General features: G+C 45.7%; 1 protein-coding gene across 4 annotated transcripts in view; it reads right to left on the bottom strand.

Annotated features, from left to right (window-relative positions):
* The window catches only part of LOC106572352 (signal peptide, CUB and EGF-like domain-containing protein 3), a 106,935-nt gene that overhangs the window by 49,217 nt on the left and 30,717 nt on the right, over nucleotides 1–27,001 (bottom strand). For all 4 annotated transcript variants that reach the window (XM_014146408.2, XM_014146409.2, XM_014146410.2 and 1 more), the window contains exons 2-4: nucleotides 26,296–26,418; nucleotides 19,595–19,720; nucleotides 5,724–5,858 (exon numbers count right to left, since the gene is read on the bottom strand). In XM_014146408.2, coding sequence (XP_014001883.1) covers nucleotides 5,724–5,858; nucleotides 19,595–19,720; nucleotides 26,296–26,418 — 384 coding nt within the window. The remainder of the gene's footprint in view (nucleotides 1–5,723; nucleotides 5,859–19,594; nucleotides 19,721–26,295; nucleotides 26,419–27,001) is intronic.

Here is a 27,001-nt window from a genome sequence, read left to right as displayed (position 1 = left end):
TATATGTAAATATGTATTTTCTCTACAATGTCAGGTTATGTCACGACTTCCGCCGAAGTCGGTCCCTCTCCTTGTTCGGGCAGCATTCGGCGGTCGACGTCACCGGCCTTCTAGCCATCGCCGATCCACTTTTCATTTTCCATTTGTTTTGTCTTTGTTTTACACACCTGATTTCAATTCCCCAATTACATGTTCATTATTTAACCCTCTGCTTTCCCTATGGTTTTTGTGCCTGTTTGTTTTATGTATTTCGGTCCTTTTGCGTGGGCTTGGTATTTACTACATGGAATGTACATTATTGAGTAAAGTTACTTTTATTACTCATCTCTGCTGTCCTGCGCCTGACTCCTCTGCACCAGCTACACCCAGACCGTTACAGGTTACTTTTCTGTGTAATGAATGTTGAAAAATCTGCAGTTTGCCAGTTAAAAAGTAGACAGGCTGAAACTGGATATGTGAACTTATATAATAGCTCATCAGTACACACCATAGGTACTGCCATACAAGATATTTAAAAATGTACTGAAACTGAAATTATAGATGTCTGAATTGACTAAGCAGCAAGGAATTCCTAAGGGAGGCACTCAAATTTGCCGGACTCAATCTCACGCACATATGTGGGTAGCAAGGACCCTGTTATCTCCCCAACACATGAAAAAAGGAAACAAGAAATAAAATGCTAAGAAGTGGAACCCTCGCTGACCTGAATGGCATACCTATCAACCTGTAAGCACCTTGGCTGTTCTCTCAAAGATTTTATGTCTTGACTGGGAAGACATTTTGGGCAAGAATAAATTAACTGTTACATTCTGCCCAGTGAAACGATGGGAGCCTTCATTTGGGGGGAGAGTTTTTCATTCCTTTTTTGAAGGGGGCAGCAGGCTAGTAGCTGTGAAGGCTGGCAGCCCCCTGTTGCCTAATTGACCAAGCTCTCTACTAACAAGGGCTCTCAGCCAGCAGGGGAATAGCCTGGTATCACCCAGCCCCAGACTAAGCCCCAGCCCTAACCCAGCCCCAGACCAAGCCCCAGCCCTAGCCCAGCCCCAGACCAAGCCCCAGCCCCAGCCCAGCCCCAGACCAAGCCCCAGCCCTAGCCCAGCCCCAGACCAAGCCCCAGCCCTAGCCCAGCCCCAGACCAAGCCCCACCCCTAGCCCAGCCCCAGACCAAGCCCCAGCCCTAGCCCAGCCCCAGACCAAGCCCCAGCCCTAGCCCAGCCCCAGACCAAGCCCCAGCCCTAACCCAGCCCCAGACCAAGCCCCAGCCCCAGCCCTAACCCAGCTCCAGACCAAGCCCCAGCCAAAGCCCAGCCCCAGAATAAGCCCCAGCCCCAGATCAAGCCCCAGCCCTAACCCCAGCCCAGCTCTAGCCCAGCCCCAGACCAGCCAAGCCATTGCCCAGCCCCAGACCAGCCCCAGACCAGCCCTAGCACCACACCCAGACCACCCTATCAGCCTCCCCCTCCCCTAACTCACCCGGGTAACACCTGATCCATTGATGAAAGGAATGGGAAGCTGATGTCTTTCTAATGAGGGTGATAAAGCTAACTGCACCCCAGGCCTAACACGTTTAAGGAGTTGGCTGGCCAGGGCCGTATTTATGAAAGCACTGAGGGTCTCCTATAAGCAAACTTGGCAAATACACTCGAGAATGTATGTTTAATTCCATATTTTCTCTTTGTGACTTTTAGTGTAATCAAAAGAGAACCATTGCGCTCTCCCAGAAGTTTGGCTGGTGCGTAAAACCCGCAAATGACTATTAGTGTAGCCTTTGCCAATTAAACATAATATTTCAATACGCTGAGAATGGTAATGCTGAGGATGAGTTAGGATTATTGTCCAATAACTTGGTTGACTGGCTTCTTCCTTTTCCCTATTAGCACACACTGTTGTAATAATAGCAATAATAATACGACCTGCTGTTGTTCCCAATGTCTTTTCTAGAATAATGGAAAAATGACAGGCAGTGAACGATCTGTTGAGTGAAGTGAGTTTGTAGATGTATGGCAGCTTTAATCTCTCTGTCCATATGGAGCTCATCTGGAAGCAATAAAACCAATATTATTCACATGAAAAATGTAACATTAATGGGGTACTTCATCGAGACGGAGAGAGAGAGAGAGAGAGAGGGAGAGAGAGAGAGGGAGGGAGAGCAAGAGAGACGAGAGACAGAGAGACAGAGAGACAGAGAGAGAGAGAGAGAGAGAGAGAGAGAGAGGGAGACGAGAGACCGAGAGACCGAGAGACAGAGAGACAGAGAGAGAGAGAGAGAGAGAGAGAGAGAGAGAGAGAGAGAGTAAAATGAGCCTGGTTAGGTTGTGCTATCTGCCTGGTCCTGAGGATGTGTCTCTGACAGACAGCGAGGCAGACAGACCCTTTCCTTTGAAGCACACGATCCAGCCATTTGCCACACTCAAATAACACTGCGTATGAAACATAAACATTGACAGTGCACTAGGCCATATTGATCTCATAAACCAGGCTTCCAAGATCCCTGGCTTTCTATTCTGAGACTACATGAGACTGAAACGAGATCCTGTAGTGACATCACTGTCCCAGACCCCAAGACAATAGAGTTCACTAGCTTGTAGTCCTAAAACCAGGAAATAAGTTACCTCTGGTTTGTTTAGCCATCCCTATGGAAAACAATTATGGTGAATGAATAGGGTTTTGGAATAAATGCCGAAAATCAGTTCTGAGGTTAACACAGGCTTATACGTTTTTTTCTATGAGATAACATCAGTCAGTTAACATGACTTTTATGAATTATGAAGCCTTTATGTGCTTTTTATCATTACATAAATTCTTCAAAATTCACAAAAGTTGACGTCAGCTGATGAAGATTATCTCCTAGAACAAAATGTATAAGATCTCCTGAGCCTGGGTTCACCACAAAACTTATTTTCGGTGTTTATCCAAAAACCCTCCAAAAACGCCATTCATTTCATCTTAGAAAACCTTTTAAAATGGAAGGTCTTGCACCAAGTCATTCAAAACGGCATTCATTTTCCCCATATGCTTTGTCCAACGAACCATGGCGGAGTAAGTGCCTACAAAAAGACGCCATTACTATTTATCTCTATACAAAAGACTACATGATGTGGACACGAGCGAAAGATTAGAGAGAGAGCAGAGAAGAAAAGAGAAAACACTTGGGTAACGGCTCACACACCCACACTGCAGCCAGCAGAGCAGACAGAGAGCAGACAGAGAGCATACAGAGAACAGAGAGAGAGCAGACAGAGAAGAGAGAGAGAGCAGACTGAGAGCAGACAGAGAGCAGACTGAGAGCAGACTGAGAGCAGACTGAGAGCAGACTGAGAGCAGACAGAGAGCAGTCAGAGAACAGAGAGAGAGCAGACTGAGAGCAGACTGAGAGCAGACTGAGAGCAGACTGAGAGCAGACAGAGAGCAGTCAGAGAACAGAGAGAGAGCAGACAGAGAGCAGACAGAGAACAGAGAGAGAGCAGAGAAGAAAAGAGAAAACACTTGGGTAACGGCTCACACACCCACACTGCAGCCAGCAGAGCAGACAGAGAGCAGACAGAGAGCAGACAGAGTGCAGACAGAGGGCAGACAGAGAGAAGACAGAGAGCAGACAGAGAGCAGACAGAGAGCAGACTGAGAACAGACAGAGAGCAGACAGAGAGCAGACAGAGAGCAGACAGAGAGCAGACAGAGAGAAGACAGAGAGCAGACAGAGAACAGACAGAGAGCAGACAGAGAACAGACAGAGAGCAGACAGAGAGCAGACAGAGACAGACAGAGAGCAGACTGAGTACAGACAGAGAGCAGACTGAGAGCAGACTGAGAGCAGACTGAGAGCAGACAGAGAGCAGACTGAGAGCAGACTGAGAGCAGACTGAGAGCAGACAGAGAGCAGTCAGAGAACAGAGAGAGAGCAGACTGAGAGCAGACTGAGAGCAGACTGAGAGCAGACTGAGAGCAGACAGAGAGCAGTCAGAGAACAGAGAGAGAGCAGACAGAGAGCAGACAGAGAACAGAGAGAGAGCAGAGAAGAAAAGAGAAAACACTTGGGTAACGGCTCACACACCCACACTGCAGCCAGCAGAGCAGACAGAGAGCAGACAGAGAGCAGACAGAGTGCAGACAGAGGGCAGACAGAGAGAAGACAGAGAGCAGACAGAGAGCAGACAGAGAGCAGACTGAGAACAGACAGAGAGCAGACAGAGAGCAGACAGAGAGCAGACAGAGAGCAGACAGAGAGAAGACAGAGAGCAGACAGAGAACAGACAGAGAGCAGACAGAGAACAGACAGAGAGCAGACAGAGAGCAGACAGAGACAGACAGAGAGCAGACTGAGTACAGACAGAGAGCAGACAAAGCGCAGACAGAGAGCAGACAGAGAGCAGAATGAGAGCAGACTGAGACAGACAGAGAGCAGACAGAGCAGACAGAGAACAGACATAGAGCAGACTGGGAGCAGACAGAGAGCAGACAGAGAGCAGACTGGGGGCAGACAGAGAGCAGACAGAGAGCAGACTGAGACCAGACTGAGAACAGACAGAGAGCAGACTGAGAGCAGACAGAGAGCAGACAGAGAGCAGACTGGGAGCAGACAGAGAGCTGACAGAGAGCAGGTGTTGATAATCTGCCTCACTGTGACTTCACCTTCCCTGAGACCTCATGAGACTGTTGTACTCAAATCATTGAGGCTAGTTTTTTCTGTTTTAGTGGTACTGAACAATAGAGTAAAACAGCATTCAAGGTTTCCCTTGTGAAAGAGACCTTGGGGCTTCCTTATTCAGGTGGATGAAAATACAAAACATCTCCATCTCGAGACTTATTCAGTGGAAATAATATTGTTATTCATGAATTTACATGCTACCCAAACAAAAGGCATGATAATGTACTTATCAGTCAAGTTATTGGGAGCAGTCATTGTTGTTGTTCCTCTACAGGTATGTCTATGTACGACTATGATAAGATTGGCTCCCCACCTTCCATTCTCTGACACATCCATCCCAATCCCACAGGAATTCTCCATAAACAAGTGGTGTTCCCGCTCCTGGCTACACATTTAATAGTTTATTTTCTCTCAGCCACCCCAAGGCCATTCATACCACTGGCAGTTATGCTTCAAAAAAGCTGTCAGACTGCCAGATAAGATCAGTCTCATTCGAAAAGGACAGAAAATAACAACACACAGCTTTCCTCACAGCTCAGGTGTTTTCTAAGCACTCATACTGTTACCTTTGTTCACCTTTGCTGCAGGGCAGGCATGTTAGGGCGGATCCTGCTGTCAACGACCCGGTTTGATTCCCTATCATATCAGATCAGTCACAGAAGACATACCTGCAGGCCAGCAGTATTGCTACAGTAGTGATGTGTCCGAAATGGCACCCTATTCCCTATATAGTGCACTACTTTTGACCAGAGCCCTATGGGCCCTGATCAAAAGAAGTACACTATATAGGGAATAGGGTGCAATTTGAGATGCAGCCTACAGCCTTTCACTTGTAGTAATGCTTAAACAAGGCTTAATGAAAATGCACCATCTGAAGTGTAAATGATACTTCCCCTGAATGGGACCATAATGAGGTCATGACCCCAGCAGTTTAATAGGTACTTTCAGGTCAGAGAGCAGGACTAATGAGATCATACTGGTATCCTCTCCTGCACCATAAATCTGGAGCAGTCCCTTCGCTGGAATGCTTGTGTGTGTGTGTATGCGTGTGTGTGCGTGTTGAGGATGCAAGGCTAACCTTTAGGCCTTTGGATGCAGGTGTGCTGGTTGTCGCTCAGGAAGAATCCTTCTCTGCAGCGGCACTCGTAACTGCCCATCATGTTGACACAGATCTGCTGACATCCACCATTCCCCTCTGAACACTCATCCACATCTGCAATGAAACAGGAAGTGAACAATCATTACAATCATAGAAAACAAATGGGTCCAGGAATGAGGAGAAGGAGATAAACCAGTATGGTCAATTGGAGTAAGGGATCTACACTGCAGTTACTTTTTTGCACCCAGTCAGATAGATTTTACTGAATTAAACTAGATATGATGATATACTGTAACAGCAACATAACAAAATGAAAGATTATTGTCATGGAAGCGTTGACACAGGAGAACACAGTTGTTCATTATAATTTCTGGAAAATGACGAGCAAAATAACATGCACATTAATGCAATTGCACCAGGGGAGTGGTTTAGTGGTTTCAGCCGTGTAGACTGCAGAGGTCACAACATGAGGGGAGATATGAGACATGGACAAGAGACGCCAGGAGGGGGTTGTCTAAAGGCGTCGGAAGAGTTGATGTCTCAGTTCACGGTTATCTTGCGTGGCAGAAGATGGAGCGGAGGGCTCACAGTTTGAAAGCCTCCAACTGTGCAGCACTAAGCCTGAGCAGCACACTCCTCTGGCGACAGTGGTAACCTGATCCACCTGGGGCAGAATACCTGTCGATGACGAGCCTCTGTCAGCCCCTCCAAAGAAGGAATGCCACGAGAGGGGGGAGGGAGGAGGGAGAAGAGGGGAGAGGGAGAGAAAAGAGGGTGAAGAAAGGGAGGGGAAGGTGAGGGAGGGAGGGAGGGAGGGAGGGAGGGGAGAGGAGAGGGAGGAGGGGGTAGAGAGGGGAGGAGAGGGAGGTGAGCCACTTGAAGCCTAGTGAAGTGCAGCACACAGCAGCAGTCTGTACAGAGGTATCTCCGGGGGCTATGCTTTGCCACAGGGCATAGCGCAGTAGACTAATGAGTAGGTTCTAACGCGGTAGGTGCTGACATAGCATTTAATCCCACTGAGACTTCATCGTGCCTCTATAAGATATTACTAAAAGTGTTCTGAGACTACACCCAGTCAGTGGTAACAGGACAACATCTATTCACGAACAACTTGTTAAAAACGTCAGAGCTCACAGGTAACTACATGGGGTATTGGACCAAAGTGCAGCCAGGTGTAAGCTCTTTTATATTTATAGCATCAAGCCACCATTTTATGGTGCGGAAAAAATACTTAACAGTATCAAATTAGGGACCTTTGGGGCCATCCACTAATCTTAGAAAACCTTATAAAAATGGAAGGTCTTGCACAGTGTCATACAATATTTTTATTTAACCTTTATTTAACCAGGAAGTCCCATTGAGGTCAGAAGACCTCTTTCCCAAGGAAAGACCTCTCTACGTCATTAGATATTAGTAATGTTACTAGCCAGCCCAGCATCCCCTTTGCGTGACAGTGCCTTGACTCTAGGCCTCCTCCTCCCCTGGAGACCTGTGCTCTGTCCTTGGAACCCTATCCATCCCCATGCTCGACACATCAATAATCTGCTGTATACACAAGGCTTTTTTTTAAGAAACTGTCATGTGAAACAAATTTTCTGCCTATTTTTCCAGTCTGAGAAGGCCTCTGGATGAAGTTTCCTTTCTGAGGGATTCTCAGCCCAGCATAGTTAGAAACTAAACTTCACTCTGTCCTCCTCTCTTTCACACACAGACGCACACACACAGGCATAGACACACACACACACACACACAAACACACACATACACCTCAAACTCCTGAGTGATGTCAAAGTGGAACCTGACTAGACAGAAACCTCTGGGGTAGCTAAGTGGGTTAGTGGCATGTGACCCTCCTGACCACAAGTCTAGTCCTCTGTTCTCACACTCCATCAGCACCGATGCTTCCCTCCTCTCAAAACAATGTCATCATGTCACCCACCCACTGGGAAAACCTGAGCACAACTGCCATCCAGGTGATGTGTCTGTCCCTGCATCCTTGAAAAGAGATGCTAAATACACTTAGTGTTATAAGGACAGACTGGAGGGTCTATGAAGGTTAAAGAAGTTGGAGTCATTTCGTAGTGGAGTAATGTGCTCCATTTAAGCAGAGCTGCAATCCACCCCAGCCTCAGTGCAGCTGCTTTGGCTTTGACTTGACAGAGTCTTTCTTCACCGTGAGAGAGAGGGAGAGTGGCAGCGGTAACACCTTTCAGCTTAGCTGCAAGGAACCTGCAGCTGCACCTTTGCAGATAAACTGTAAAGCCAAACACCAACCCCCATGAAACATACGCCCAAATACACACACCAACACAAGTGGGCTCACACACAAGTATGAGTGCACACGAGCACGCACACATACACACACAGAAATACACTCATGACACATGCAGAAATGCACACCAAATACACAGTCAGCCTCAAAAAGGAATTATCTTTCCAAACCCCCAGTGCATTAATGATGGCTTCATTTCCTGATTCCTTCATCACTCCAAATGAGGCATCGCCTGTCAGTAGATCTCTCCTGTTCAAATAGCTCCAATAATTACCTGTGTTTTGTGCTGGACAAGGCTGGCATCCAAAGCAAATATTTCCAAGCGGAAAAGGATTCTGGCATGGCCAGGAGAAGTGCTCATTTATTTGGATTTAAAACGTTAACAAAAAAATATCTGTAGAGGATGGAATAACGTCTTAATGAAGTCAAAAGGGCTGCCTCAGTTCAGCAAAATGAGACATCTCTCCATTCTATCCCTCGATTTGCTGCGAGGAGGAGAGGGGGAAAAGGGAAGATTAAGAGATTGGTTGTGTTTGCGGAGGCCATGTCCGCTGGTTTCTCAGATAGCCTTGACTGTATATATAACATTTGGCCTTGTGCTGAGCTTCAGAGCCGTGTAAACATGGCGATTGAGTTACAGAAACTCCTCAAGCCGTATTTTGGAGACGCGCTCGTCTTTTTTCTAAACGGGTTCAATGACTCTCTGGGCATTTATTGCTGACCCAGCACTGGAGTTTTGAGGAGAAAAATAGAAAAATATGTGTATCTCCTCCTCAGTGCTGACCAAGATTTGTGTTTCAACAGACCCAACCGGCAGACAGACACAGACAGACAGGAAGGCAGGCAGGCAGGCAGGCTGGCAGGCAGACACAGGCAGACAGACAGAAGTCTTTGTCGTCCAGACCAGAGCAGACATCACAGAGAAATGAGGAGGTGAGACCGAGGCCGGCCATTCACCCTGTTTGTGATTTTCATTTACAGGGGTTTAAGAAACACACGCTACCTAATAAGGCAGCAGTAAGGGCCAGGCTGAAGGCATGCTGCCTGAGCTGCTCTAGTAGGTGAAGGAGACATTATGAGGATAATGTCGGATGGGAGGAAGGAAGGAAGGAAGGAAGGAAGGAAGGAAGGAAGGAAGGAAGGAAGGAAGGAAGGAAGGAAGGAAGGAAGGAAGGAAGGAAGGAAGGAAGGAAGGAAGGAAGGAAGGAAGGAAGGAAGGAAGGAGCATAGTCCCAAATTAAAACAAGATCCTTTCTCTTTTAAACAGGATTAGAGGATTTCCTCTTTCCTCTCCATTGCTGCTGGAGTTCAATGACACGACTCTTTCCACCCTCTTCACTGAACGGTGACCACGGCGCCAGGTTTGAACCGAGCCGAGCCGCTCTGAGAGGAGCCCTCAGTGCACACAGACACTGGCCACGTGTAAACAAACACACTGCGCTAATCAGGCACATGTCAGCAGGAGGATGCACAAGTTGATGTGTTGCCTGAGGCCACGCATGCTCTCTGTCGGTTAGCTGGATGGATGAGAAACTGAACTCAGAGCAGTGGGGGTGCTACTAGACTAGAGATACTTTGTGTTGCTTAGTCAATGCACTTTCTTAGGTTAAGCCAATGTATAGTGTTGTACGTTCAGGTCACTTTTACTCAGGATGATTTAAACCCTGACTAGCGTGACCACAACACACAAAAACAAACAAGCCTTTGCTTAGGCTGTATTTAGATTTGAATTCAGTGGAACAGCTTGTTTTCATACTAACACGATATAAACAAAGCTAATGCTGCTTTGATTGAAACCCAGCCTCCAACGATGCGCTCGTCGCTCAGGTAACGATTTTTGGTAAATATACACAGAGAGCCTGAACTCCCACTGTCTCACTCAGTTATCCCATAAATGAAAAATGAGCTTTGGTCATACCAAATGGTATTCCTCAGTTCCTCCAAAAGAAGTCTGGAAGTATTTTAAAAACAAACCCCAGGATGTGTGTTTGGGGTGAACAGGCTGGTGCCAAGAAGACAAGAGGCCCTGACGGCTGGCTGTCTGCTGGATGCTTACATCCCTAAAGCCCAATCCCAGGCTTGAGTTTCCCTGCCAGTCGGCTCAGCTGGAATTGTTCATGTCATGGTGAATGGGGCCGAACAATCCTGAGGGAAAGAGAGTGTTGATATCCTCTTCAGGAGCCAGCTAATACACCAAACCCAAATCCTCCTCCTCCCTTGCAACTCCTCACTCCACCCTCCATCTCCTCTTCCTGGACTGTGGAAAGCCTCCATGCCCAAACCTGACCTGTGTGTGTCACAACAGCAGCAAATTGATTGCACTGGGAGGGTATCTGATTAGATAGCTCTGGGTATCTGCATCTGCAATGGAGAGATGGTGGAGGGGACGTTTATTACTAAGAGCTTAGACTTTTTGATTTCCCCTGGATCAAACCAGAGGAGTGATAGCCTTTCCTCTTGGCCATGCTAGGAGAGTAGAGGTGTTAACCAAGGCATCATTATCTGGGCTCCCTCTCAGATAGCCAACAGACTGACCCACATGATGACCATAGGGGAACAGTGAGGGTAAAGTAATCTACTCATGTCCAGAAGAGAATAAAACACTATCTGTCAAAATCTAGTCATGTGAGGGGTTATCACACTACCATTTAAAGTGTAACAAAAGCACTTAAAAGTGATGCATCAAAGGATGCGTGCTTCAAAGAGTGAGGATGGAGTGAATCAACGTGAGGCTCTCTGATGACTGGACTTTCCCATCAGCCCCCTGGTCAATAATACATCAGGCTGAATCCTGGCAGTTTGATTAGCCAGCCTTAGAACAAGATCCCTGGGGATTAGAGGTACAGGCTCAACCAAGCGATCACTCAAAGCTGTCACAATAGATTGGGGGAAAAACATTTAGTCAGAGGGCTGTTGCCATGGGAATGGGATTATCACAAAAGAGAATAAGGACATTTCATGTAGACAACTTTGGTTTGAGGTTGAAATAGAAGAACAGTGAATACTTTGACTATACAGTAGTTCATGCTCTTTGTTGACAGAAGATGACTGAGGATAATCATATTGTTACTTTAACATAAGTAAAGGTGTTATAAGCAATAGTATTGATATTGTTCTCTCTTAACTAAACACAAGTTATGTGAGTCTGAGACCCTAGGTACTGCTCCTACAACTGACGAGAGAGAGAGAGAGCGAGAGAGAGAGAGAGAGAGAGCGAGAGAGAGAGAGAGAGAGAGAGAGAGAGATTTAAAAAGGTTGCCGTAGGCAGACCTGGCTCTCAAGAGAAGACAGGCTATGTGCACACTGCCCACAAAATGAGGTGGAAACTGAGCTGCACTTCCTAACCTCCTGCAAAATGTATGACCATATTAGAGACACATATTTCCCTCAGATTACACAGACCCACAATGAATTTGAAAACAAACACAATTTTGATAAACTCACATATCTATTGGGTGAAATACCATAGTGTGCAATAACAGCAGCAAGATTTGTGACCTGTTGACCCAAGAAAATGGCAACCAGTGAAGAACAAACACCATTGTAAATGGTGTTTTTTTACTTTATTTGCACATCGTTAAAACACTGTATATAGACATTATATATTTGAAATGTCTATATTCTTTTGGAACTTGTGTGAGTGTAATATTTGCTGTTCACTTTTTATTGTTTATTTCACATTTGTTTATCCATTTCAATTGCTTTGGCAATGTAAACATATGTTTCCCATGCCAATAAAGCCCCTTGAATTGAATTTAGGGAGAGAGAGATATGGAGAGGGAGTGGTGGAAGGTTAGGAACAGGGGCGGCCGTGCAGTGCTTCTTCCTTCCAGAGAACACAGACAGACAGGGTTTTCTGCCGGGGCCAAAGGTTAGTAAAGATGGGATTTGTGATTTGGTAGCTATAAATCCATCAGGGTGTACTTCTACAGATGTTAATGATACAGTTGTTGGCACCACATATCCCTACTTGAGCAATTCCAATGGACCATACCAATGATAAGAAGGATTTGGGGTTCTAGAGAACCATATAAAAGAAAACACATAGCTCATCAATGTGGGGACATTTGTACCTTAGTGGGGAATAATGGACATCATGCATTTGCTATTGATTGTTATGCGAATGTGTGTTTTGAATTGAATTCAAATCAAAAAAATAATTATCCTACAGGCCACCTTTTAAGAGCATAAAAAGTCCTTCTCTCCCAACATCATGATGAACTTGTGGTGGTAATTCAGTAAAGGCCGTTAAAAAAAGTGGTTTCGCTCATAAAGAATATAATGACATTGTTTCCGCTTCACTTCAGCACTACAGTGTGCCTCGTCGTAGAGATCTCGAGACATCAGTGACTACAGAGCGCACCATGAGGTAAATTATACAGCGACCCACAGAGACATCTTACTCCACATGCACATCTTCACTGTGCTGTGACTAGAGGTCGACCGATTAAGCAGAATGGCCGATTAGTTAGGGCCGATTTCAAGTTTTCATAACAATCGGAAATCTGTATTTTTGGACGCCGATTTGGCCGTTTTTTTTTAGACCTTTATTTAACTAGGCAAGTCAGTTAAGAACACATTCTTATTTTCAATGACGGCCTAGTAACGGTGGGTTAACTGCCTTGTTCAGGGGCAGAAAGACAGATTTTTACCTTGTCAGCTCAGGGATTCAATCTTGCAACCTTATGGTTAACTAGTCCAACGCTCTAACCACCTGCTTTACGTTGCACTCCACGAGGAGCCTGCCTGTTACGCGAATGCAGTAAGAAGCCAAGGTAAGTTGCTAGCTAGCACTAAACCTATCTTATAAAAAACAATCAATCAATCATAATCACTAGTTAACTACACATGGTTGATGATATTACTAGTTTATCTAGCCTGTCCTGCGTTGCATATAATCGCTTAGGTACACGTTGCTCCAACCATAAACATCAATGCCTTTCTTAAAATCAATACACAAGTATATATTTTTAAACCTGCATTTTTAGTTCATATTGCCTGCTAACATGAATTTCTTTTAACTAGGGAATATGTGTCACTTCTCTTGCAAACAGAGTCAGGGTATATGCAGCAGTTTGGGCCGCCTGGCTCGTTGCGAACTGTGAAGACTATTTCTTCCTAACAAAGACAGCCGACTTCGCCAAACGGGGGATGATTTAACAAAAGCGCATTTGCGAAAAAATCACAATCGTTGCACGACTGTACCTAACCATAAACATCAATGCCTTTCTTAAAATCAATACACAGAAGTATATATTTTTGGTTCTGTATTTCACTGACAGGAAAAACGTGTTGTTTTCGAGATGATAGTTTCCAGATTCGACCATATTAATGACCTAAGGCTCGTATTTCTGTGTGTTATTATGTTATAATTAAGTCTATGATTTGATAGAGCAGTCTGACTGAGCAGTGGTAGGCAGCAGCAGGCTCGTAAGCATTCATTCAAAACAGCACTTCGTGCGTTTTGCCAGCAGCTCTTCGCAATGCATAGCGCTGTTTATGACTTCAAGCCTATTAACTCCCAAGATTAGGCTGGCGTAACCGATGTGAAATGGCTAGCTAGTTAGCCGGGTGCGCGCTAATAGTGTTTCAAACGTCACTCGCTCTGAGACTTGGAGTAGTTGTTCCCCTTGTATCTGCATGGGTAACGCTGCTTCGAGGGTGGCTGTTGTCGATGTGTTCCTGGTTCGAGCCCAGGTAGGAGTGAGGAGAGGGACGGAAGCTATACTGTTACACTGGCAATACTAAAGTGCCTATAAGAACATCCAATAGTCAAAGGTATATGAAATACAAATTGTATAGAGAGAAATAGTCCTATAATTCCTAATAATAACTACAACCTAAAACTTCTTACCTGGGAATATTGAAGACATGTTAAAAGGAACCACCAGCTTTCATATGTTCTCATGTTCTGAGCAAGGAACTTAAACGTTAGCTTTTTTACATGGCACATATTGCACTTTTACTTTCTTCTCCAACACTTTGTTTTTGCATTATTTAAACCAAATTGAACATGTTTCATTATTTATTTGAGCTAAATTGATTGTATTGATGTATTATATTAAGTTAAAATAAGTGTTCATTCAGTATTGTTGTAATTGTCATTATTACAAATAAAAAAATGACAAATCGGCCGATTAATCGGTATCTTAATCGGTATCGGCGTTGAAAAATCATAAGCGGTCGACCTCTGGCTATGACATCACGTTGCTTCCACCTGAATTCCTGACTTCCTCATGTCTTTGTGAGGTGTGTAGGGCTCTGCCGCCTGCCACTGCCGCCCAACATCATTAACACTGCTAGAGCCAATTACCAGGAGTCATGTGGTGCTGACCGGCCGGTGGGGGCCAGAAGAACGCCTCGTTGGCAACTCCTGCCTAGCCCAACCTGGCCCCTGGCCTGACTAGCAGACACAGCAACCCCTGCTGGCTAAGACCAGGACCGTGTGAGAGAAGGCAACAGGAGAGGAGAGGAGGAGCTAGGGCCGTCTGACAGAGGGCAACAGGAGAGGAGAGGAGGGGCCAGGACCGTGTGAGAGAAGGCAACAGGAGAGGAGAGGAGGGGCCAGGGCCGTGTGACAGAGGGCAACAGGAGAGGAGAGGAGGGGCCAGGACCGTGTGAGAGAAGGCAACAGGAGAGGAGAGGAGGGGCTAGGGCCGTCTGACAGAGGGCAACAGGAGAGTAGAGGAGTGGCCAGGGCCGTGTGACAGAGGGCGACAGGAGAGGAGAGGAGGGGCCAGGACCGTGTGAGAGAAGGCAACAGGAGAGGAGAGGAGGGGCCAGGGCCGTGTGACAGAAGGCAACAGGAGAGGAGAGGAGGGGCCAGGACCGTGTGAGAGAAGGCAACAGGAGAGTAGAGGAGGGGCCAGGACCGTGTGAGAGAAGGCAACAGGAGAGGAGAGGAGGGGCCAGGGCCGTGTGACAGAGGGCAACAGGAGAGTAGAGGAGTGGCCAGGGCCGTCTGACAGAGGGCAACAGGAGAGGAGAGGAGGGGCCAGGACCGTGTGAGAGAAGGCAACAGGAGAGGAGAGGAGGGGCCAGGGCCGTGTGCCAGAGGGCAACAGGAGAGGAGAGGAGGGGCCAGGACCGTGTGAGAGAAGGCAACAGGAGAGGAGAGGAGGGGCCAGGACCGTGTGACAGAGGGCAATAGGAGAGGAGAGGAGGGGGCAGGACCGTGTGACAAAGGACAACAGGAGAGGAGAGGAGGGGCCAGGGCCGTGACAGAGGGCAACAGGAGAGGAGAGGAGAGGAGAGGAGAGGAGAGGAGAGGAGAGGGAGAGGAGAGGAGAGGAGAGGAGAGGAGAGGAGAGGAGAGGAGAGGAGAGGAGAGGAGAGGAGAGGAGAGGAGATGAGAGGAGACGAGAGGAGAGGAGAGGAAGTGCCAGGGCCATGTGACAGAGGGCAACAGGAGAGGAGAGGAGAGGAGAGGAGAGGAGAGGAGAGGAGAGGAGAGGAGAGGAGAGGAGAGGAGAGGAGAGGAGAGGAGAGGAGAGGAGAGGAGAGGGAGAGGAGAGGAGAGGAAGAGAGGAGAGGAGAGGAAGTGAGGGCCAGTGACAGAGGGCAACAGGAGAGGAGAGGAGAGGAGAGAGAAAGAGGAGAGGAGAGGAAGTGCCAGGGCCATGTGAGAGAGGGCAACAGGAGAGGAGAGGAGAGGAGAGGAAGTGCCAGGGCCATGTGACAGAGGGCAACAGGAGAGGAGAGGAGAGGAGAGGAGAGGAGAGGAGAGGAGAGGAGAGGAGAGGAGAGGAGAGGAGAGGAGAGGAGAGGAGAGGAGAGGAGAGGAGAGGAGAGGAGAGGAGAGGAGAGGAAGTGCCAGGGCCATGTGAGAGAGGGCAACAGGAGAGTAGAGGAGTGAGGGAATCAAAGCCATCCCAAGCATGTGAATCATCAACCTCAGGTGTTAAACAGATTTTTCTGTTGGTAAGAGCGAAAGGGACTTGGCTCTATGTGAACTTTGGAGGATCAGATCAGGTGAATCACTCACTGATTAAAGTGATACATCTGTCCTGTCTTGTCCATGTGTCAGTCTGTTCTCCAACCCACTAGCCAGAGGCTCAATTAGGTCTGATCTCCTTTGGGCACCAGCTGCACAACCACTCCAGTTACAGGCCAACAGAACTAATCTTATCGAAGGGGTCTAAAAGCACTTAAACCTGTAGGAAATTGAGGGGTAACATGAAACCCCCACCAATGCTTCTTCCTCCCCTGTTTCTGTGGTAAGGATGAATCTCTTAGCATTCTGGAGCGGGGATGTATAAGGTTTTCTTTCCAAATCTTCCAAACTCTCATCCAGCCCACAAGGCCAGGGTAATTGCTGAGAAATAATAGGTGGCGCTCGGAAACTAGAAACCTTTTCAGCACCATTACATGCCTTACCCACTCGAAATAGTTTATCGCTAATTACATGCTTTACATTTGTTAGTCATTGAATGTGTGCAAAAAAAGTTACATCTGTTTCATTGAACGTGTTATTGCACTGTCTCTATGGGAGGTCAAACGATTCAAACGATTCAACGATGATTCATCCACTTGTTATTTACATCTGCGGGGGGACTAACTACGGCATATTACCAGGGACACCATGTGTAATGCAGAAGGACAAGGAGTCATTTTATACATCTAAATCCACGAAAAGCTGCTGAGACCTGGGACGGAGTGAGAGAAAACAGGAAAAGCAGGGTCAGTTGGATGATTCCTCTGCCTGCTGGCCAACAGGTCATCTGTGAAGAACACTGAAGTACAACCATGGCAGGAATATTTATAGGATGATACACACATAACAAATCATCCCCACATGAACACACACACACAAACAAACAATTGAATACAGAACTATGTATGTGTGTGAGTATGTGCAAGGGTGTGTACATCTCTGTGTACGTGATTGCGTGCGTGTTTGTGTTTGTCTGTGTGTGTGTGTGTGTGTGTGTGTGTGTGTGTGTGTGTGTGTGTGTGTGTGTGTGTGTGTGTGTGTGTGTGTGTGTGTGTGTGTGTGTGTGTGTGTGTGTGTGTGTGTGTGCCTGCACATAAAACAAGTGCATGGATGATAAGACAGAGGGAAATATATCAAAGGGATTGATGGAAGCTTGGCCTGAAGAGGCAGCAGGCTTACAACCACAGATACTCCAGTTACACACCTGCATGCAAGGGAAGAGCTCATCCACAGCATAGCAAATGATCCACACACAAATAAATAGGCCATGCTAAATGACTTGGAAAATAACCCTGCTTCAGACTGTACACTTGTTTTGAGTTAGGAGAGAGAGAGAGAGAGAGAGAGAGAGAGAGAGAGAGAGAGAGAGAGAGAGAGAGAGAGAGAGAGACACTTTGCTACTTTGAGTTCTTTAAGGGCATGAGAAACATACATGGGTGGTTGTTGACTTTTAATGCCCACAGCAGGTATACGATGTTGATAAGTAAAGTTGTAGGTTAAGTGCTGATAAATAGTTTATCTATTGTTCATGTTACCATGCTAGAAAGAATACACTGATTTAATTCACAACCAACACATAATCACTCTATCCTACACCAATTAAGCATTTTGCAAACTGACAATAATACAGAGACAATGACTCACAGAGAAGAGAGAGACATCTGTCAACACATAACCTGTCTATGACAGATTAGAGTAGTTATTCTCATTCATGGTGAACACACAGCAACAAACAACATAAAAGTTTCAAATGTTTCATGATGAGGTTCAAATCAATGTTTCTGTCTGAGGAGAAGCCAGGTTTGACTTGAGGTTTTGGAGCAGGGAGAGGGAGCCTGTGGGAGAGGGAGAGGAGGGAGAGGGGATATGGTAGAGGGAGGGAGGGAGGCTAAAGGGAGTGGGAGACTGTGGAGAGAGGGAGAGAAGAATAGAGGGGGAGAGGGAAAGGGAGGGTGGCTATGTTTAGCACCTGAGAAGAATTAATTGTTTAACCTTTTAAGTTAAAGGTGTGCTCCACGGGGCTGATATGAATGGCACACTGTTGTAGTACTACCCTGACCTGTTGAAAAAACAGGAGGCTTTATTCACATGTGGAAAAAATAAGTAGTGAGAGCGTAGTCTACCTGCTATATGGGACCAGGAAACGTCTTCCAGAAGTGAACTACAGTAGTAGCAAAGATTTTTAGAACTAACCCAAGATAGACCCGAACCTGTCTTTTTAATGGGAGCAAATGAATCATAGTGGGCAGAACGAGCAAGAAAGTGGGCAGAGTCAAACACGAGCTAGTGAGATCCTATTGGCTTATTCTAGCATATTTGCATATTTCCATTAGGGAATGCCTACCCTGTGAGGTGTGTGTGTGCAACAACTAAATTGGCCCTTGCTCTCCTAATCAAACGTTGGAAATGGGTAAAGTCTACTAAACGCAATCCACTCTGTTTGTTACAGAGTCTAGTTTGCAAACAGAAAACTCTATGGAGATCAAATATTTTATTGATGAGAAATTTTGCAGAATGCTGACCAAAATCCATCTCGCTCCATCTTCTCCCACCGCCGGCCACATGGCTTCCTCTCATCACCATATTTGGTAGTGAGTGGAAACGCCAACCGGATGCTTCACATTTATACATCCGGTGAAATATCTGGCTCATTGTTCTATCTGTGGTAGTAGTCTAAAAGTCACACTTTAGCCCTGACAAATAAATCATCCCAGCCCCAAAGCCCTTTTTTGAGGTATGATAGACATCCAGTCTGGAAGATACATTCGTGCAACAACATGAATTATGTCAAGTTCAATATTTAAGACTTGCACATGTGCTGTTGAAAGGAAACCAGGCATTTCCTACTCAGGGACCTTATGTGTGCAGAAATATAAACGCGACATGCAACAGTTTCAAAGATTTTACTGAGTTACAGTTCAGAGAAGGAAAACAGTCATTTGAAATAAATAAATTAGGCCCTAATATATGGATTTCACATGACTGGGCATGGGCGCTGCCATGGTTGGGTCCCATTCCTTAGACGATCCCGCAGATGTAGAAGCCAGATGTGGAAGTCCTGGGCTGCCGTGGTTACACGTGGTCTGTGGGTTGTGAGGCCAAATGGCAAATTCTCTAAAACGACGTTGGAGGTGGCTTATGGTAGAGAAATGAACATTCAATATTCTGGCAACAGCTCTGGTGGACATTCCTGCAGTCAGCATGCCACTTGCATGCTCCCTCAAAACTTGAGACATCTGTAGCATTGTGGTGTGTGACAAAACGGATCATTTTAGAGTGGCCTTTTATTGTCCTCTGCACAAGTTGCACCTGGGTAATGATGATGCTGTTTAATCAGCTTGTTGATATGCCACATCTGTCAGTGGGATGGATTATCTTGGCAAAGGAGAAATGCTCACTAACAGGGATGTAAACAAATGTGTGCACAAAATTTGCGAGAAATAAGCTTTTTTGTGCATATGGAAGATTTCTGGGATCTTTTATTTTAGCTCATGAAACATGGGACCAACACTTTACATGTTGCGTTTATATTTTTGTTCAGTATAGTTCTCTCCTTGAGCTATCCAGCAAAATGACTGTAAGGACACAAGGTCATACATCTGTTCATCAGAAAACACACACCAGGACGCACTCACACACACTCACCAAGGCAGTTGTGTCCGTCGTGTGCCAGCCGGAAGCCGTCATAGCATATGCACCTGTAGTTCCCCGGGATGTTGATGCAGTCATGGACACAGCCACCGTTGTACTCACTCGCACACTCGTCTAAATCTGCAGGGAGGAAGAGACAGAGGGACGGGTTATGAAATGGGTAAGGGGTATGGGTCAAGACTATGGGATGTTAATGATTGACCTGCACCCCACCACCCTTGGTTTCACTCAGCATATAGCCTGAGAGGGTGTTGTTGGTCAAATGAAACAGAGATTGGTATGACAAACTTTGCTACTTGTAAGACATTTTTAAGGAGTATTTTATTTCAACAATTGTTTGCATTCAGGTCGGAAATGTTGCATGTACAGTATCCCTCATGAAATCTGCATAAGCACAACAAATCCAAGTGGCAGAAGACAAAAAAGATGCACATGAGAAGAGACTGAATCAGTGAGTGGGTGTGATGGGAGACAAATGGGTATGAAACAAGACCTGATGTGATATATTTAATGTACTATAAATATTAGTAAGTCAAGTTGAATCAACCTTTAGAGGCAGGCAGAGAGGGTACAGTCAGAGGCGGAAATCCCGGGGGGGACAGGGGGGACACGACCCCCCCATCCTGGGAAAAATATGATTTGTCCCCCCCAATATGTCACTGAAACATAACTATGTAATTTAAATAATATTAATAATACGCAATGAAAGCAATTGTGCTGATTATAGACACTTAATAGCGCGTTTTTAAGTTTCAAAAGATTGCGACCCCCCCACCCTTTGCCTCACAATGGTTTGATCCACTGACAGTTCTTTAGTTGGCAAGGTAACAGAGGGGTCGTGTCTACTGTCTGAAAGGCACTCAATGAACGTAACTGACGTGAGGTTAATCCAGTCAATCACGCACACACACTAGCTGAATATGCAGAGCTAGCGGGCAAATATTAATTATTAAGCTAGCTAGTACCTATTCCATTTATGTGGCGTCGTCAAAGATGGAATCTTTGCTATCGTCAATTTATTCCAAGATCAGCATGCAGATGATGTAAGTTAGTGCTTCAAAGTCCCTGTGATAAGGTTAGCGATAAACTGAAGTCCAAACTGAACAGAACTACACTCTCTTCTACCATTGTCTCAAATATATTTAATGGTCTCGTTGCAAAAGCTAAATTGTCGCAAGGGAACTTTTATTTATTTATTTTATTTCACCTTTATTTAACCCGGGTAGCAAAGATTATAGCAAACACCACTGAAACGGAATTGGTGCTCGCTAGCTTTGCAAATTCAGCTATTGTTGGAAGCCAGCCAATATGAAACAAACTATTAAAATTACAAAAGGTTGCAGCATATGTTGTGTAAATGGTGAACTCATACAGCTGTCAACTCTTGTCATTTTAATCCGTTTCACATTTGCTAGCTACCTTTTAGATCGAAGCCCAAATAGAATGATAGAAGATAAGATGATAGAAGCCCATCTCCTACTGTAAATAACCTACACACACTGTGTGTGTGTGTAGCCAGCCAGCCAGGTAGAAAAATGGCAGGACGGACATCAGAGTATTTTTCAGTACACCAAAACGCAAAGTAAGAACCCTAGTAGCCTAATATGTCAAAGACTACTTGATAAAATGCTCATAAGAAAGAAATGAAATTCTAATGGAAATGTTTCACAATGATGTCATTAGGCAGAGCAGGCAACAGATGGCACACAGACAGCAGAGTTGGGGACAGATATGCAGGGACAGACTGGCAGAGACAGGGAGTCTCAGGTAAGTTTGTTGAGTCTTTGTTTGGCAACATTATGAAAGGTTCTCCATTTTTTTGACTTGTAAAATAGGAACATAATTGGAAAATGCCATGGATACCAACCACTCTCAACTTAAACTGGTGACTGAACTAAGATTTGTTAAAGGCAATGGTATTGCTGTTGTGATTAGTTGTGTTGTTTTGGGTACCGGTAGTTAGGAGTACGGCAAACACCTTTTTTCTTTGGTTCCTCAATATACATTTACCATATTACAATGTAGGCTATGTGTTACAGCACTACTTTTGGTGTCCCCCTCAGGAATTGCTCTTGAGAAAATTTCATGTAATTGTCCCCTCCAAAGTTCATATCAGATTTTTGCCCCTGGGTACAGTAATTGTGGATGGGGAAAGTGAATTTGTCCATGAAGACAGGAAGATAACAGCTGAGATATGCTTTGGTGGTAGGAGAGAGAGGCAAAGAGAGAGAGAGAGACAGAGGGAGAGAGAGAGAGAGAGAGAGAGAGAGAGAGAGAGAGAAAGAGAGATTGTTGGCCCGTATAGGGCCAACAATCTGCGTGGTTCAGCTCCTCTTTGCAGCTGACTGGTACAGATGCCTCAGTGCTTGATTTGACTTGACAGCAGTGGGCTGAGCCTGGACCAGTGCACTATCCCTCTAACTCCCAGAGCTGCCTGCTACCACAACATTCTGCTGCTCCATCCCATGATGTCACACAGGAGACACTAATGCCAGTCTCACTCTCATCTACCTCGGGCTAAGAGCATCTCATCCCCTCGACGAGTGGAGGCTTCCTCCCTCTTCTTCACAACACTGTCATTTCTCAAGATGAAAATGATTCTATCCACTCAACTCCATTGTTCAGTCTGTTACAGACCAATTTGACTCATGAATGCAGCACCATCAAATTCCTATCAAACAGGGGGATTTACTCAACGGGCAATACCAGTGAGATAAAAACTAAATCATGTTCTAGGGGTTAAAAGAGAGAGAGAGATCAAGAGAGAGAAAGAGAGAGAGAGAAAGAGAAAGAGAGAGGTCTCTGTGATGACTTGGACAGGGGACTTTGCTAAGAGGCACTGAGGAATGATGCAGCTGCAGTGGTTCCCCTGCTGATTGACTAGACTAGATTGAGTGGATAGAATGGTTCTGAACCAGCCTGTCATGTTTCCTGTTTCCTGCTCTCCCTGACAACCTCCCTGGCATCTTGAGACAGAGGGTGTGCCCTGCCAAGGTGTGTTTGCCAGCCTCATGTCTGCCAGACTGCTAACAGGACTCTCAGTGCAGCACGTCACCTGAGACCACTCTAAGGACCAAAGCTCCCTCCACACACCATGAGTCAGGCCCCATCAGCAAATACCATATCTAGAACTAGCACATGAATATGTATTATTCTCCTCTCTCCCTGTTTTGCTTTAATTCTCTCCTCTCTCAGCAGAACTCTAAGAACCTATAGTAGCAGGGTAAAAATACTGTTCCTGTGCTTAACAGTCGGTGAAGGCTTACATTTGTTAATGGTATTCTAATGTTGAATACAGAATGCTCAACCTTGGTGTTATTGTATGGGTAAACATGCAGAGAAACAGGCAAAAACATGCAGTATACAATCCAGTATATATGAAAGCATTATCTACAGGGCGCTTTGGGCTGTGTGTGTGTGTGTGTGTGTGTGTGTGTGTGTGTGTGTGTGTGTGTGTGTGTGTGTGTGTGTGTGTGTGTGTGTGTGTGTGTGTGTGTGTGTGTGTGTGTGTGTGTGTGTGTGTGTGTGTGTGTGTGTGTGTGTGTGTGTGAGAGAGAGAGAGAGAGAGAGAGAGGGATAAAAGGAGCATTTGGTGTGTGTAACGTCTGCTTCCAACTCACACCCGCAGACACGTAGATCCCCTGAACGCAGCTCACTTTCCAGGCCACTTTCCAGCTCACACTCTCAAACACATAGATCCCCTGAACGCAGCTCACTCTCCAGATCCCAATCACCTGTTCACACACCTGTATGTCATTATCATACACTATTTAGTTCAGTTCTTTGCACCCCATCACTGTGAGGTATTGTTTGTTTTGTGACACACGTCTTTCAGAGCGCTGGGTTTCCCTGTGATTTACTCCTCCCATGTATGATCATTTTTGCCTGCCTCACGACGCCTTTTGCCTATTCCCTGCCTGTACTTTAGCCTATCGGATTTCCTGTTATCTACCTATTGCCTGATCTCTCGGACTACATTACTAGCCTTTTCCCTGCCTGTACTGTTGCCTTTTTGGTCCCCCTGTGTATGACCTTCTGCCTGCCCCTGGACCCAGCTACCTGCCTCCTCCTGTGTATGGCCTTCTGCCTGTCCCTGGACCCAGCTACCTGCCTCCTCCTGTGTATGACCTTCTGCCTGCCCCTGGACCCAGCTACCTGCCTCCTCCTGTGGTCCTTTACAAATAAACACCTGCTGTGCCCTGCGCTTGAAACCAGCTCTCTGTCTCCCCTCGTGTTCATTAGCGTGTGAGTGAGTCCGTCATTAAAATGAAATTGTTTCCGCAATCATAATGAGGTTTCTGCAGATGTTAACTCCGTTACCGTATGATAAAATATCGCCTTTAGCCTCCAAGACAAAGAATCCTCATCTAGTACCTGACGTGGGATAGAGAGTAGATGATAGACAGACACATCAGCTAATTGGACTGGATGGACATGGACAGGGTTGGCGGTTTAATCATACAGTACTCGTAAATAACAAAGACATGCGATAGCTTATAAAACATACACTACATGGACAAAAGTATGTGGACACCCCTTCAAATTAGTGGGTTTGGCTATTTCAGCCACACCCGTTGCTGACAGAGCTCAGTAACTTTCAACGTGGTACCGTCATAGGATGCCACCTTTCGAACAAGTCAGCTCATCAAATGTCTGCCCTGCTAGAGCGCTGTTATTGTGGAGTGGAAATGTCTAGGAGCAACACCGGCTCAGCCGCGAAGTGGTAGACCACACAAGCTCACAGAACGGGACCGGCGAGTGCTGAAGCGCGTAGCGTGTAAAAATCGTATGTCCTCGGTTGCAACACTCTACTGAGTTCCAAACTGCCTCTTGAAGCAACGTCAGCACAAGAACTGTTCTTCGGGAGCTTCATGAAATGGGTTTCCATGGCCAAGCAGCCGCACAGAAGGCTAAGATCACCATGCGCAATGCCAAGCATCAGCTGGAGTGGTGTAAAGCTTGCCGCAGTGGGAACGCGCTCTCTGGAGTGATGAATCACGCTTCACCATCTAGCATCTGATGTACGAATCTGGGTTTGGCGTATGTCAGGAGAATGCTACCTGCCCGAATGCATAGTGCCAACTGTACATTTTGGTGGAGGAGGAATAATTGTCTGGGGCTGTTTTTCATGGTTCAGGCTGGGCCCCTTAGTTCCAGTGAGGGGAAATCTTAACGCTACAGCATACAATGACATTCTAGATGATTCTGTGCTTACAACTTTCTGGCAACAGTTTGGGGAAGGCCCTTTCCTGTTTCAGCATGACAATGCCCCCGTGCACAAAGCGAGATCCATACAGAAATGGTTTGTTGAGATCGGTGTGGAAGAACTTGACTGGCCTGCACAGAGCCTTGACCTCAACCTCATCGAACACCTTTGGGATGAATTGGAACGCCGACTGTCAGGCCTAATCGCTTGACATGTAGTGTATACTACCAGTAATCATCTAGTGTGTACAGTTTCAGAATGAACTGAAAAGTAACACGGACAGTATATTTGAACAGCTATCCTAATATCTCAATTTCCACACTTCTTCACCCACAAGCACGAGGCCTACGCGTCAAATGTTATGATTGAAAAGGCTGTAATTCTAGCTCAGCATATTCAACCCATTGGCCCATGCTTTGCCAGGGTATAAGGTGTTTGTTTCAGGAACACCATATCAACCACTACAGTATCGCATCTGCTGCCCCACTTGCGCAGCTTTTGAATGCAGTTGAAACCTACACGGGTTAAATTTTAACTGTTTTTTTTTACCCTTTTACAGAAAACATCAGGTTTTTCTTTGATTAAAGTATACTTTGAATTAGGTAGAAACCAGGGCAGGACCAACAGCCTTGTACTTTACTGCACTGCCTTCTACCTTCTATGATTATTAATATAATTATTAACCCCAGTCAATACAAGAGAGGAAGGCAGCTCATGGCCAACTACCCTGATGGTTTTAATGGGCCTGGAGGAGTCTATACAGATGTGCTGCTATTGAAGAGAGAGAGGCACAGACTGTCAGAAATCAGCTCTCTACTCTGTCCTCACCTTAGATTAGCCTTTCAAATGGGCAGTTTTTTATTTTCCTTTTTACGTTAAATTCAAAAGCAAACCTTATAGCCTGAAGGAAAAGAGCAATGACAAACACAGTCAAATAAATTAAAGAATTATAATAGCAATGGGGAAAAAATGACATTGTGATTTGGTTCTGCAGTAATGGTTCTGCAGTAATACTAATAAAAATGGAGGGAAATAACAGTCCAGAGGCTTTGAACGCTCCCTGCTAAAAAAACAGGGTTGTGTCTGACAGACTAGAGTCACAAGAAGCCCTGGGCTGTGGAAATATCTCTGACCGTTTGGCAGGCAGAGGCCTCTGGCTGCTGTTTCATCCGCTATCTTAATTCTATTCTCTAAAATGTGTAGGAAATGTACTGCTTCATTTAATATTTGACACAAAAGAGCAGTTGGCTGCACCTGTCTTTTTCTCTCTCTCCTTTCCACGCAGCATCTCTATCCTCTCTCTCGGGTCTGAGATTTAAAGCCTATGAGAAATGTAAAGCATTATGTGTGTGTGTGTGTGTGTGTGTGTGTGTGTGTGTGTGTGTGTGTGTGTGTGTGTGTGTGTGTGTGTGTGTGTGTGTGTGTGTGTGTGTGTGTGTGTGTGTGTGTGTGTGTGCGTGCGTGCATGGGTGCGTCTCTGACACCTTACCTTCACAGTGCTTGCCATCCCCCTTGTAGCCCGACTTGCAGATGCATTTGTATGACTTGAGTGTATTCTGGCAGATGGCATCGGTGCTGCAGTTGTCAATTTGCTCTGCACACTCATCCACATCTGACAGACAGGGAGAGATGGAGGGAACAGTGAGGTCTAAGGACAATAACAACTAACAATGTTTACTACCCCCAGGTGGCTAATGTACAGTAGGGGAGGAGGGTCAATCATCCATCTGGCAAGCCATTCACCATATAGGATGTTCACTGTGGATACACAACCTCTGTAAAGTACCTGGTCAGACAGACAGACCACCACGAGAATACAAGCAGTCACACTTGATAAAGACAAAACAACGCAGCTCAATAAACCCTGCTACATTGTGGTATGTTTGACAGTTTAATAGTTCTCGGAAACCATGGTACTAATAAACAGTTAATTCAGGCGTTTTTGAAGAACCGATTGCTTCATAACAATAAATAAGTAGTTGAGTAATTATTATAATGTGTAAATAAACAGTCTATCATTGATTGATCTGTGATGAACCTCTGTTTGACTGGCTGCTGACTTGAACAATCTGTACCTCTGATACATGGGCCAGGAAATTGAGTAAGAAGCCAATGCTTTCATTGGGAGGATAAGATAGATAGCCCTCTGCCATGGTAATGGACCAGAGTTAGAGGGAACAATTGTGTTTATAAAT

The sequence above is a fragment of the Salmo salar genome, chromosome ssa15 (assembly GCF_905237065.1).
Source record: "Salmo salar chromosome ssa15, Ssal_v3.1, whole genome shotgun sequence".
Classification (NCBI taxonomy): Eukaryota; Metazoa; Chordata; class Actinopteri; order Salmoniformes; family Salmonidae; genus Salmo; species Salmo salar.
The sequence above is the reverse complement of the archived record's forward strand: the minus strand, read 5'-3'. Positions and strand labels throughout refer to the sequence as shown.